Here is a 14776-nt window from a genome sequence, read left to right as displayed (position 1 = left end):
TTTTTCCAAAAAAGTCAAATTCTCATTTCAAATTTCTAGTAGTTAGAATGAAGAAAAATATTGATAAAGTTTTTCTTTAATAACCCTCTTGCTATTTTATATTCTTACTGGAAAACAACAGTTCCATATAATTTGAGTTTTCAAAAAGTCAGTCATGGGCTTCCCTGGTGGCGCAGTGGTTGAGAGTCCACCTGCCGATGCAAGGGACACGGGTTCGTGCCCCGGTCCGGGAAGATCCCACATGCCGCGGAGCGCCTGGGCCCGTGAGCCATGGCCGCTGAGCCTGCGTGTCCGGAGCCTGTGCTCTGCAACGGGAGAGGCCACACAGTGACAGCCCCGCGTACAGAAATAAATAAATAAATAAATAAAGTCAGTCATTCGTTTGTCTAACTTAAAAATCCTGGACTTTCCCTCAACAACTATTTTCTGTTTTGATTTGTAAAGTGTTATATATACACTTTTACTCCCTAGACCTTTATTTGTAATAGTAATATTTGGATGTTAACTCTAAACTTTTGACTGAAGCACGTAACTATGGATAAGTGTATTTAAATCTATTGCAATCTGTAGGTATATTGAGACTAAATTTAAGGCATTTACAGATACCCAGTATGTAGAGACACAGCTTATTTGGCTGTAAACTTGGGTTTTTCCTTTTATTTTTGGCTTTATTTCAATCTTTGGCTCCAGATTTCACTATAATTGAGACCCATGTACCTGGAATAGCTTAAATCCAATACCACTAATAGGAAAAATAACCCAGTGTCCTACCAACAGAAGGTTAATAGCATCAACAATGTCCTTAGTCTGAAAGTGTGTATAAAAAATGGGTTTAAAAAATAAGCTGCAGTTTGACTAAAGATTTTTATTTTGAGTAGACTTTCTGCTGTAAAAAGTTATTTTCTGCTCTAAAATCTCCATTGTGAAACTCAAGCCATGATTTTACCCATTAAAATCTGATGACTTTGGAGCCCCTTTTTTATATTATTTTAGTGACAGTTTAACCAGAACTAGGTATGCAAGTGTTTGCCTGTGAAGTGATTGACAGTATAATATCACATATCCTGTATGTTATAATGACATTGTTGTATATAACTTGACCTAATTTTATTGTTTAAAGTGTGGGAAGAAAGGTGGAGAGAATGTGAACACAGTATGTGTTTCTCTCTTCCTCCCCTTACTTTCCTACTGAAGTGTGTTCTGTGATAACTATAGCCTTAGAATTGTCATAGCTGCACAGGCAAAAGCTTTTGTTCTTTTTAGAGATGGTCGTTGCAATTTCTTATCACACCTAAAAGTAAGGCTCATATTACCATCGTGAAGTTATTGGGAAAATAATTAACATGAATGTATTTTTTTATTTCAGAAATTCCATTATAGAAACCTTCTTCTTGGTGAACATGATGTCCCTTTAACATGTATTGAGCAAATAGTCACAGGTATGTTTTATTCTTCACTCAGCCCCTAAAAGCTGGTTCTACTCGGGAATTCTTGCTTGAAGAGTTACACCTCTCAAATACTTGGGCTGGAGTTTTATTTCTGTAGGTTTTTTGCTTTTTCCCTTTTTTTTTTTGAGTCCCAGGAAAATTAATCAGTAAATTATTTTTAAATGGAGATATAAAATATATGGCTTTTAAAAAATATTTATTTATTTATTTATTTATGGCTGCATTGGGTCTTAGTTGCTGCGTGCAGGCTTTCTCTAGTCGCAGTGAGCGGGGGCTAGCTACTCTTTGTTGCGGTGTGCAGGCTTCACATTGCAGTGGCTTCTCTTGTTGCGGAGCACGGGCTCTAGGTGCACGGGCTTCAGTAGTTGTGGCACGTGGGCAAAGTTGCTCCATGAAATGTGGGATCTTCCTGGACCAGGGATTGAACCTCTGTCCTCTGCATTGGCAGGCGGATTCTTAACCACTGCACCACCAGGGAAGTCCCAAAATATATGACTTTTTATATTTTCTAGTATTTGTCCTCTTTTTAATTAAAATTTTAATCATTAAATATAGATGGTGGTGGTTTTGTGCAAAGAAATATCTTTAATATCATCCAAAGCAAAGTTAAAACTGATCCCCCAAAGTTCTAGGAATTATACACAAATATGAAAGATTCTAGAGAAGCAGTACTAAGTGGTGGGTGACCTTCCGATTGTTTTCAGTAAGAATTTGTTAAAGTGTACTAAAGAGTGAATATCAAGAAAGGAATTTTTTTATTTTTTTATTTTTTAGTAAATGACCACAAAAGGAAGCAGAAAGTCCTGGGCCCAAACCAGAAGCTGAAATTTAATCCAACAGAGTTAATTATTTACTGTAAAGATTTCAGAATTGTGAGATTTCGCTTTGATGAATCAGGTCCTGAAAGTGCCAAAAAGGTAATCCTGTTAAGTTTTATCATTGGTTTTGCACTATATTTACCAGTTGCAGTTCTGTATGGAAGTTCTCATTTCTCAATTGCTCAGTTTTTTGTTTTTTGGTTTTTTTAGGGGAAGTTATTTGATATCTCCTTATGTAAAGTCAAAGCCAGGGACGTTAATAGAACTGTTTCCTTGGACTAGTTTATGACTGCTTTAAAGTATTCTATGTAATTTTTTAATCAGCTCCTAAAATATGAAAAGCTGTCATGCATATCTTTTACATTAAGACCATTACCAGCTGTTTTTTTTCTTGGTTAAAAAGATTGAAAAGATGGTGATGTATTGTAATTGAGGTTTGTAAGACTTTTAATTCAGTACCTCAGAGCTTTATCAATAAACTAAAAGCTAGACTTAGGTTACATAAGGGTTAGGTAAATGTGTAGTTATAGGAGGGGTCTAATAAATATTAGTGCTTTAGAGAAATTTTAGTGAATTAATTTGATATTCCACACAGGCGGCTAAAAGCTAGGGACTTTTTAATTGGGTTGTTTTTCCCCTGCCTTCCGGGGAATGTTTATTGCAAACTCGTGGAGTAAGATTCAAGGGCAGAAATTCCTCCTTCTTTGATTCCAGATTTTGGGTTTAGCAGAGGAGTGAAGCTGGTGGTCCTAAAGCTCCCCGGGCCAGTCTGTGGTTCAGCAAATGCAGAGAATAGTAACAGAATCTCCAGAAGCCTGCTCTCATGTATCGGGAATAGAGGAACGATGAGGGAGCTTTTGTGCCACCAAAAAGGGGTGCATTTGTTTTCCATGGTCAGTAGACTTACTGCAGTAAATTTTCTGTTGATATCAAAATGTGGCTGTCAGAAAGATCTTAAGGCAGCTGTCTTCTTATGGTTTGGTGAGGAGGTGATAGATTTATTTTTAGAACCAGAGTCAACAGTTTCTTTATAGGAGGGCAAACACGAAATGAATGTCTGAAAATGTCTGACCATTGCAGCTAGGCTATGTAGCAGAATGGTGGTGGGATCTGTGGCTAAACATTTTCAGGTAGAGTGTGTATAACTACTTTCTTCATGCTGCAGGATGGGAAATTCAGCAGATAACTTTTAAGACTACTTTTAGCCATTCAATTCTGCAGTTGGTGATTTTGGCATTTTACTAACTTGAGATGCCTATTATGTAGAAAGACTTTAGAATTAATTAGGTAGTAGACTGTGTATAAAATAGTTTAGCCAAGTTACTTTCTTGAACTCAGATGTAGTTGTAATTTCATCAGAGCATCAGGAATCTGCTTGTGAAAACGTTACCTTCAGGATGTGTATCATTTCAAGAACAGGGACACCATGGAACTTAGGAGATGGGGTTAGGACACGGTATTTTTAAAATAAGAAATTGATACAGTGGCCCAATATTCTTTTAGAAAGTTGATATCTCTCCCATTTTCTCCTCTATTTTTCAGATGACAGTATTTCAGTCATTGCAAAGCATAATTATCTGGCTCGTTCTTGCACCATCTAGAGTACTTGTTGGTCATGTTTGATGTGTGAGGCAGTGCACTAAGTTTAGTTGAGGAGATAAAGCATGAACAAATGAAAACAACAGTACAAAGTAGCAGCATAAAAGATGTTCCCACATAAATGATTAGCTTCCAAATGAATGAAACACGTAACAAGTGCTGTGGAAATTCAGAATATCCCTTCCCTGTTGTTGCTGCTGGTAAGCGCTATAGGGGGCCTCATTGAACCGTCTACTCAAAACAGGCTAGGCTGGTCCAATTTTTTATGCCCTTTCCCAAGACCAGGTTTCTGGCAAAAATTCTTTCCCCACTGTTGTAAAATATCAAAAGCAGTTACCTCAGACCCAAAAGAAATACTCTCTTTGTATTTGTACAATCATAAGGGGGGAAATACAGAAAAGAAACAGTGGCATTAAGAATATAAATGGAGAAATTTTTCCCTGATTTACATGTTTTCAAACACAAAGGGTTAAGTCATGTATGGCTGCCAAAGCTTAACGGCTTCATGAGTTAAAAACAAAAATTCTAGCACACCGTGTTATTTCAAGTGAAAGTTTTCATCTAAAATTAGGTAACAATTGGGGAATTACAGCTTGATTCTACCTCCTGGAAATTTTGAATGCTAACTTTTCTCTGGAAATGCTTTGATTTTTGTGAATTGTTTTAAAATGACCAGATGCATGTTCAGAGTTCTCTGGTGGGTAAACCATTGATTATTTTTGGAAATACTGAAAGCAGTTATATTCCTATTTGAATTAATGAAATCTCGGAATGCTAAATTGGTTCACATTTTGTTAAATATTGCTCTAAAGCCTTCTGGTAATCTAGCTGGTGTTTCCTGAGTAGTATTATGACAAAATTAGATGACATTCATCCTCATTATTCTTGGATTGTAAATAAGGATTTTTGGGAAAGGTCTATGTAAAGGAAAAAGGAATTTGGATATCTAGAATTGGACATCTGGCCTCAAAGCAACTTTGAGCCACCATTTCCTTTTGAAGAACCTTTGCTGAGGGGCAAAAGATTGTTTTTAATGATTTATCACTTACATAAAAAAATATATAAAAGATGGTAAGTGAAATATATGCCCCTTGTCTCCACTTCATTCTCAAATTAGTTGGCTCTGATGAACCACTTGTTCAGGCATAGTTTCTAGAAATAAAAATTCAACTCATCTATTTAAAGAACAAGTTGGCCTTTCCTGAATTGCCATTTTTGCCTTTAATCTGAGACTTACTCCTCGGTGGCTTTCAGACCACAGAAATACAGGAAACCAGTTTTGTTTGCCCACGTGCCAGCACTGGCTGTGTGTTAATCTTCTCCAGTGCTGTGCCCCCAGCTGGTCTGGGAGGAGAAACCACCAACCGTGGGTACTTCTGGCTTCTGTCCAGACAAGAATATCAGCCTTGGTCCAAAAATCACCTCAAAAGTAGTTTACTTTTTTTTCCTCCAATTAAATATTTACCATAATTTAATGTCTTTAATAAAGATTTTCTTCATTTTCTCTGATAGCCAGGCCAAATGAACTATTTCAGGGGCAGTTTTTAAAGATGTAGAGAGAGGTTTTTCTGAAATTTTTTTAACACTTAGGGAGTACATTGTAAAATTAGAATAATTTTACATGAAAATGAGACCTACTTTTTTAAGTCAAACTCTTAGTGATGGAATCTAGGAATGTGGGTGTAGGCTTTTTAAATAGTGTGTACAAAAAAGCTCAAGGAAGAGGACTTCTGGGAAAAAGCTCAAGGAAGAGGACTCCTGGCTTTCTTGATCTTCTCAGAGTGTCCTGCAGTGACAACAGGAATGTAACCCGGATGACACAAGTTGTGTGTACCTTTGTCAGGGTTCCTAGAGGTACCCCGTACTGAGGTTACCTGAGCTAAGTCCTACACACTTGTGGTTACACTGCTAAACAACAGCTATAGTTCAGGCTGTGTCCCCTTCCCCCCCAAAATCAACCATTGTGCAAGTGATTAAACTGAGTTGCTTTCACATTATTACAGTATTTATAGTCTTCCTTAAATGTGGATGCCATTAAATAAGCTCATTTGTTTCCTAACCTTTATAAATGTGAGATTGTGCTATTTTAAGGGCTTTTTAGAAATGGGCTACGTTGGGTTTTGCCTAGCAGATAGGCTTTGTGGCCATAAAAAACATATTCCATCATCAGTGATGTGTGCATTTCTTTTGTGTAAACAAGGCCCATGACTGCTTTCTGAATGTCTCAGAGAAAGTGATATCTAGTATTATTGAATTGGACCATTTTCCTGACTATATTAGTAACTTATTTTGTGAACTAGTATTTTTAGTGCAGCAGCTGTTAAGCACAAAGACCCTCCAGAAAGCTACTGATGAGATGGCAGAAATGCAGGGGTCTTCAGGGCTTCCTCAGATCTGTGCAGAGAGACCTCTCCTGGTCTCTTTCTCTAAATTATTAACCTGCTCTCTTCTTCCCTCACTGTAACACTGTACATCCTCTTCCCTGCTGGATTTATTTTCCCCTTTGGCACTTATCATTGTCTAATTTACTGTAGTCTTTCCTGTTTCTCTGGTTTAGTGTCTGTCTTCCCCACTAGAATGTAAGCTTAATGAGAACGGGGTTTGTGTCTGTTTGTTCACTCCCGCATCCGTAGGACTTAGGACATGGTGGCGGCTCTGTAAATACCTGTTGAAGGAAGGAGACCTGGTGCCTGCCCTTGAGTAATTGAACTTTGTGGTAGAAGTAAAACAAAGAACCTATGTCCTCCTTTTTATCCACTCTCATGACTATTGGGTGAAGACCTGGAAAGTACCGCTCCATAAGCACAGTTAACTGAAGAGATGCTTTCTATTGGAACTATTGTTATTCAGAGAGAACGGGAGGGTTTCCACAGTCAATACTGTGCAGTTGGCTCAGTCTGGGAAGGCTGGTGAGGACAGACACAGCGTGGTTGGCTAAGCAGCGGGGAAGGGTTTCTCGAGCAGAGTGTGGCCGAGGGGATGGCGAGGACTGAGTGAGACACGATATGTGCTTCTAGACCAGGGACGGCTGAGGGGTGGTGGGGAGGGCACGGGATGGCTGGTAGAGGAGAGCTGGTTTGGTGAAGAATCTAGAATAAGAAGGTTTAATTTAGTATGCAGGTATCTGGGAACCACAGCAGATTATACGGAGAACAAAGTTGTTGGTCAAAATTTGATCTTTGGAAGAGAACCCTTAAGTGTTGTTGATTTTTTTTTTTTTTTTTTTTTTTTAAGAATGTAGGGAAACCCACAAAGATGCCGTAAGGCGAGTATGGATTAAGGTTGTGACTATGATGGTGTAGAAAAATGGGACAAAAATGAAAAAGAATCTTGAGGAAAGTGCAACAAAGCTTATAAACTAAATATGGTGCCCAGAGGAACAGGAAGTGATGAGGACTTTTTCAAGGTGTAGATTTCAGTAGTTTGCTGCTGGAAGAAGTGCTTTAAAGACTGTTGAGCAGGTAGGGGATGGGAATGTAGGTCACTGTCTCCTAAATTTCCTCGGTGGGACTCTCATAGAAAGCTCTCCCATAGGCATTACATAAGTTTCAAGGAGCTTTCTTTGTTGTTGTTGTTTTTAGTCAAAACTAAAACTAATGATAACTCTGTTCTCTTGGATGTATGTTTTAATTTAGTAAGACAGGAAACATTTATTCTATAGAAGACTCTTAAAATATATTTTAAACAAGCAACTGACACATACTTACCAGTCAATAGAATTTGCATCAACCCACCCCAGACACCGCTAATTTGACGTGGACTAACAATTAACTAAACTTCTTGCTTGCTCACTGTTAAAAGTATATCATTCTGGCTTAATGCTTTTTCTTCTAAATGATGCTTAATCTTTTGAAGTAAGAACATCTATTATTCTCTCCTTGCATATGTCTTCAGTTTCTTCTGTCTTCTTTGCTCATTTAAGAGTGTTTTCTCCCATGGTCTAGTCCAGGGCTTTATGGGCACAGAGCACTATCTTTCATTCTTTCCAACAGCAGTAGAGGGTAATCGCAGCCATGTTTCCACACGTGGCCTCCTCCCGAGGCCAGGTGTATGCTAAGGTTATTCATCCTCACCGCAGCCTAGGTATTATCTTCATTGTACAGGTGCGCAGATCGAGGCTCCAAGAGATGAGTTGACTTCACACAGGTTACATGGCAGGTGCTTGGTAGAGCTGGGATTCAAGCCCTGATCTGTTGGATTCCAAAGCCCACACTTTTTCCACCATAGGCATAGTCTCAAACCATTTTATTTAAACACAGTTTTTTTGATGTACCTCTTTGAGCCGCCCATGTACTTCTGGATTTCTTACTAATTTTTTTTTGTAAGAAAAAATTGTAGCTTTTCTATTAAGTTTAGATTTTTAATGCATGAGGTAAGAACATTAAAAGTTCATACCTAACAGTAAGCCTTCCAAATTGATGGTATTAAATCATTATAGTCCATAAAAAATGAAACTTCTCTTTTTCTTTTTTTTAGGAGTGGATATGTCACTGCCTTTTTGGAGAATGCTTCATTAGTTTTCAAGTTTTGTTTATCTGAATAAAAGTACATTCCTGTTAAAATTCAACTCAGCAAACACTTACTGAATACTTAGCATGTAGTCACTAAAGATTAAACAGTGTCATGGGGCACAACAATGAATGAAATCCCTGGCATTAAGGAGCTCTTTCACACTCTAGGTCAACAGGAAAACATGGAAATAAGTCTATAATCCCTGCCCCAGATGACGCTCCCACACTCAAGGCCTTATTGTACATTTCATTTAACTAAGTGTGTTGAAATCAATTCTAAATGTAGAATTTTTCCTAGGTATGCCTTGCAATAGCTCATTATTCCCAGCCAACAGACCTCCAGCTACTCTTTGCATTTGAATATGTTGGGAAAAAATACCACAATTCAGGTAAATATGAAAATATTAACTATTGTGACTAACTTTACATTGTCTAAATTTTATTCTTATGTTTTATGAGACGCCTCCAAGTACATGAGCTTTAATGATTGTAGAATTATTAGCTTCATAACTGTTAGAGAAGTAAGCACTATATACTAAAAGAGATAACATTTGTCAGATAACATTTAAAAAGTGACGGGGAAGAACCTATAAGCAACTGTAAACATAGGCTTATGAGAATCATGTTAAGTATTTTGCCTGTAGTCACTGGCTTGTATTTTATGATGAAGGAAGATACCTCTCCCTCCCCGCCTGTTAGTTGGTAACTTGAGTTAAAGTAATCTTATCTTTTAAGAAAACTGGCAGAAAATTAAAAGATATTTGAAACTCATGATCTTTTTTGGCAAGGTGTGATTTCATGCAGAAGCTGAAATGGCTAAACTTTTTAGTGGACTTCATTAAGATTGTCAAAATATTGATTTTATATTTCTGAATAAGATTCATGAAAGGAAGATGAGCATTCATCCAAAAGACAAGTGTATTTTAAACGGTTTTTATAAAAGTGAATAGTTCTGTACACATATATGTCAGTGATGACATCACCAAGGAATATTCCAAGTGATCGTGTAATTCTGTGCATTCTTTTTATATACAAATAATTGTAATTTTGATCAACCAATTTTCTTTTTTTTTAACCTCATAAAAGGCTAGAGAAAAAGCAATGAGGTCATGTCTGACATTAGCTCCTCGTAGGTTAGTGACCACATGTCCATTTGCCTGCTGGATCATGTGCTCTCCCAGTCTTCAAGGGAGAGAGATGACTCAGCTACACGTTTATAGTGAAAGGGCCGTTCACCCCAGCCAGCATGGTCTAAAACAAATTACTAATTTTACTGGTCCTTTACATTTTGTTACCTCAGAACATATATAGTAATTTAAACAATCTGTATAATAAAAGTATATTCCAGTATCACTGTATTGTAAATTCATTAAAATGTAGGAACAATACACAGTATCTGCAGATGCATATGGTATAAGTACACTGTAAACGCCATAGAGATGATATGCAAAGGTCATAGCTTTTATCTTATGGTACTAACAGAAATGGGGTAACGAAATACTTATAATTTAATTTTTCTTATCACTGTGCAACTAATTGTAATCTAGCCTTGAACAATACAACTAATTTTTAAAGTTCATTTCTTAACATAAAGAAAATTCACTTCTCGTCCGAAAATAAAGTATTGTAGATCCGCACTAGTAGCTAGGCAAACATTCCTTTGGCGCATCTTCAGCTGCAGACCGTGATCATCAGGGTTATCCTCAACAGGACTCTCACCCAGAGATGTGAGAGAGTAACTGAGATGAAAGCTTCAAGGGGCACAAGAGTCGTAGGAGAGCCTTTGATTCCCACTTGCATTTGTTGATGATCAAAACCAATTCTGGATGATACCTTTTTCCTAGTAGATGATACCTTTTTCCAGTCCAGGGTACAGACCCATGAGTTCTGCACAATGTTCAGCAAGTACAGTGAACTTCATTATGTGTTTGGTGGCGTGATGCCTGCTTCAGTTACTTCTCACGGTTGTCTTCATCCGTTCCTCGTGGGCATCTCTGGGTTGATAGCAGTTTATTCAGTCCATAGCTTTCCTACTACTGGTTTCCTTATTCCCGTCAGTCACTTCTCTGTATCTTCTCATATGTAGCTTGTGGAGAAAATAACGATTGATAAGTAACACTTAAAATATTCAGGAACACTTTTATATTGCATCCTTCAAACTCCTCCTCCTTGACAGTCACTTCATAAACATAACACTTGGCCAAAGTTTTGTTAAGATTCCTCATAGGGTAACATCCTTTCATATCCTTCCATGCTGTTGCAGAAGCATAAACTGCACCTTTAAGAGCAAAAGAAGCCTGAAATTTCCACACACTGCAGTCAGAATTCATTAATTTGTGAGTGAAAGAGGCCCAATAATCCACTCTTGAACTTCTGGATGACACCTTGATTCATTGGCTGGATTAAAGAAGTCCTTTTTGCAGGCAGGTAGGTGACAAAGCTGTTTCCACAAATAAGATGTGAAGCTAGAGGATGTCCCCTGCAATTGTCTAAGAATCTGGCCTTAGGCCTTCTGAGGTTTTCTTTCGTGTTCGGCATCACTTGAGTGAAAAGCCAGTCATCCAGGTTCTTCTGCGAGGATCCTGAAGTATGGGGGATGCCCAGCACCCACAGGCTTCGGGACGCTCCGCACGCTGACACCGCAGGCGGCACTGGCACAGACAGGAACGACGGTTCTATTTTTGCTCTTTTAACTTGAAAGAAACCACGAGGATGCTGTTTTCACCAGTTAGCTTATTATTGGACAAATAATGTCCCAAAAATACAGATCCATCTTTGTTATAAAATTGATAAGATGTCAGATTATACTTCTGGACTAAAGAATTGAAAACCTCAGGTTACCTGCAGCCTCAGTGTTGGCAGCTCCACTGCATGACAGACACCTGCTTGCAGATGCAGTGACATAATCTCAAGGTGCAGTGTAGGCTCACAGCAGAAGATGGACATTTTCAGTGACGTTATTTTACTTCGTAATTTTATCCTTTTTTTTAAACATGGGTCTTAGTATTAGGTTTTCCTTTAGATGCTTATTTGAAAACCACTTACAGAGGACAAAATCCATTTGAAATAGTGTAGAAATTTTTAAAGTTTGTTGCTTGTCAGTTTTTTTAATATTTTCAGTGTAGCTGTAAATGGTTGTGATTGGGCCTCGTGTCTCGGGAATAGGAGTACACCAGCCTTGTGCACCGGAATCCCTGGGGGAGCTTTTAGAAAGACAGCCATGCTGGCCCCACCCCAGGCCCATAAAGTCCAAATCTCCTGTCTGAACCACTTTGTTGGCTCCGCTCTCTTGAACTTCTTAATGATCGCAGTTCTGTTTTCCCCTTCTTCACCCTTCTTTGTGACTTCTCATTTCTGCAGTGTCATCAAAGCGATAGGCTTTCTTTTCATTTGTTGACAACTTTTATTGTCTTTACTGTTGCTTGAGGCCATTCTAAATATGGAGGGGGCTAGTTAAGTGGAAACTCTAAGATCATTTCAACTTGATCTAGGATTAGACTTGTGAACTGTGTCACAGAAGATAATGACGGTCGGGAGGGCTGACCTTGTTTCATTTTCAGTTGGCTGAGGAGGGGTGTCCTAAAACCTCAGTCAGGTAACTGTCAGGGGAGCCAGATCTTCCTAAGACGACTGGCTTGGCCAGTGTGTTGCTGCAGCCCCTATTAGTAATCCACTAGTAGAGCAGGCCACAGGCATTGGGCCTCTGGGACCTTCTGAAAAGCATTAAAATTTCCAGACTTTCTAATGGCAGATTGGGTACCTGCTACACATTCCATAATAAGCTCTCACTGAAGATGTTGAGTATATCAGAAATCTGGTCCTGGTTGCTGAGAAATGGACAGGTTCTACACAAGTAAAACCTGTGAAATAGCAAACAGTACTAGATCTTGTAGTTGCTCTCACTTTGTGTTCAGAAAAATTCACCTATTGTTAGTTAGATCTTGAGACTTTATATGTTTTGCCAGAGGACCAATCTTGTAAACAGTGAGCATGTTCTCAGCCTAGCTTCCTAAGTCTGTAACCTCAGAACACTGAAAAGTATGCAGGTCTGGACTCCCAGCTAGGGCTGAGCTGCCAAGTATTTACATAGCTCTTTACAAAGTTCCAGTGTGTCTTGGTGGTGGTGGTCATTGCATGGCGGGGACCTCTGTGCAATGTTGAATAGTAATGATGGTAGCAGGTAGTGTTTCTGTTCCTGGTTCTAACAAGGATGATGTTTGCTGTGTGTTTCTGATAAGTACCCTTTATCAAGTGAAGGAAATTCCCTTTTATTCCCAATTTGATAAATTTTTCTGTATTTTATATCATGAGCACGTGTTGGACTCTTTCAAATGTTTTTCTGCACTTGCGAGGGTTTTTTCCCCTTTAATTTGGTCATATGATGAATTCCTTAGGTTTTCTAGTATTGGCTAGCTGCTGTGGTTTTTGGTGCTCTGCTACACAGCGTGTGAAATGGGAATTGCCTGGAAGTTCCACGGAGGTTCCGTGTTCTGGAGAGATCCCAAGTCCCAAGTTCCCCAGCACGTCCTCTGGTGGTTGTTACTCCAGAGCAGGCACTGAGACAGAGTGGCCCACCAGAATACGGGCTTAGAAGTGGCATTTTCATTTTTAACAAGCTCTGTTAAAATCAGAATCATCATAATTATAATTCTGATGCCACTTAAAGGATAAAATGCAAAAGTGCTAGCCTGGTACCTGAGACCCTTTATAATCTAGAGTAGCACCGTCCAGTAATGGGAATGTTCTGTCACCTGCATCGTCCAGTAGAGAAGCCACTGGCCACATGTGGCCATTGAGCACTTTAATGTGCCTGGTGCAACTGAGGAACTGATTTTAAAATCTTTGTTTAATTTAAATTTCAGTTGAAATTTAAGCAGCACGTGTGGCTGGTGGTTCCTGTCTGGTGCAGCACGGGTTGAGAGGCTAGGCCCCGTCGCGTTTCCCAGCCTCCCTTCCGCCACCTCTGGCACCCTTACTGTGCTCGCTGTAGTTCATTACTCGGTGCTGTGCCGTCCTTCCGCATGTCTTACGTCCCGCTCTGCCTAGCACGCCTGTCTCCTCCTCACCAGCCACCTGCGAGCATTTGGATTGGCTGGTTCCTCAGGACTCTGCTCAGAGCTGCTCGGGTCGGAGACCTTCCCGTCCCAGCCTGCAGCCCCAGCCACAGTGGGCTTCCCTCTCCGCCCGCATCGCTCTCGTCCACCCGGCGCGCTGTCACCAGCGCCTCAAAGAAGGGGTGAAATCTTAGCTCGCTTGTCAGTTTTCAGGCCTTAGCATGTGGTAGGTTCTCAGAAAATACCTGTTTTGCACCAGGTTTAGTAAATAGTCCACGGGAACAGGCGTGGCATGTTGAGGGGACAAAGAAGGGTTTTCACGGCTGCAGGAGGATGGGAGTTCGGCAGTAACGGGCAGGAACTTTAGTTACAGGGCAGGTCTGCGAGGGCTCTTTAAGAGAAGCTGTTTAGGTTTGCTGGATTCAGTTGGAAATGAGTATGATTGCACAGTTGGGGGCAAGGGTAGCGTCCTGAAAGCCTGATTTCAGGAATTGTGTCCTGTGGCAGCTGCAGGCTGGTCTGAGTGCAGCAGAACATCGGTCGGGCTGTCAGCTGAGAGACTGGCCGTGGTTGCAGCCTGCACAAGGAGACCCTGGGCCAGGAGAGGGATGGCGTCTGTCACCCAGATCAGGCTGCCTGTGGGGACACCTTCTTTCTCTGTGGTCACTCTGAGGCCCTCCTGAGGCTGTGCGCATGCTCCCAGCAGGTGGCCGTGCCTCTCAAGTGGAGAAGGCTCCTTGCTAAGGAAGGTCAAGTCCAGGCCCTCTGCTGAGTCTCCAGTGGACTGGCACTCTGGTGGAGGCTAAGGAATCTATGTCACCTTATCAAAGAAAAATCGTGTAGATATAGGAGACCAAGAATGTCATAGCGAGTCATACATAGAGAAGGGTTAAGAAGTAAACACTGGAAAGATGAAAGATTCGGACAGCTTGAGAATGGAGTTGATTGTTGGATGCGTTTATTTTTCCAGGCAAAATGTGGGGAGAAAACTAGCAGTGACTTGGATTTACGCCATAGCTTGGGGTAGGGAGTTGAGGGACGCTTGTGAATGGTGTCCGTAAACCGGTAGGGATAGGAGACAATTGGAAGTTAAGGAGGAAACGTGAGCAGCAGGCATCGGTCACCCTTTCAGAAGGTGGCCAGTAAAAGGGAGGGGAACTGTGTAGCGTAGTAGCGAGAGTGGTCTAGTGTGGTCACGTGAAAGCCCTTTCAAAGCCAAGTTTGCCCGTTTGTGAGTGAAGGCGTTGAAGGCAGAGCCAGCGGAAGGACAGGGTATCGAAGGTGCTGCAGGGTGGGGACGAGCTGGACGAGGACGGGACACAGTGGGCTGTCCTGCGGGGGGGCCG

At 40.4% G+C, this 14776-nt stretch overlaps 1 protein-coding gene across 4 annotated transcripts in view; it reads left to right on the top strand.

The window, feature by feature from the left end:
• Positions 1–14776, top strand: part of MTMR10 (myotubularin related protein 10) — a 44412-nt gene that overhangs the window by 11981 nt on the left and 17655 nt on the right. For 2 of the 4 annotated variants that reach the window (XR_004475997.2, XM_004278354.4), the window contains exons 4-6: positions 1367–1439; positions 2223–2365; positions 8675–8765. Coding sequence is in view for 3 of the 4 variants with exons in the window: in XM_004278354.4 (XP_004278402.1) it covers positions 1367–1439; positions 2223–2365; positions 8675–8765 (307 nt within the window). In the remaining variant the exon portion in view is untranslated. Of the gene's footprint in view, positions 1–1366; positions 1440–2222; positions 2366–3881; positions 4066–8674; positions 8766–14776 lie in introns of those variants that run through there. The other 2 variants (XM_033403013.2, XM_033403012.2) reach the window with 2 other exon arrangements.

The sequence above is a fragment of the Orcinus orca genome, chromosome 2 (genome assembly GCF_937001465.1).
Source record: "Orcinus orca chromosome 2, mOrcOrc1.1, whole genome shotgun sequence".
Lineage (NCBI taxonomy): Eukaryota > Metazoa > Chordata > Mammalia > Artiodactyla > Delphinidae > Orcinus > Orcinus orca.
The sequence above is the reverse complement of the archived record's forward strand: the minus strand, read 5'-3'. Positions and strand labels throughout refer to the sequence as shown.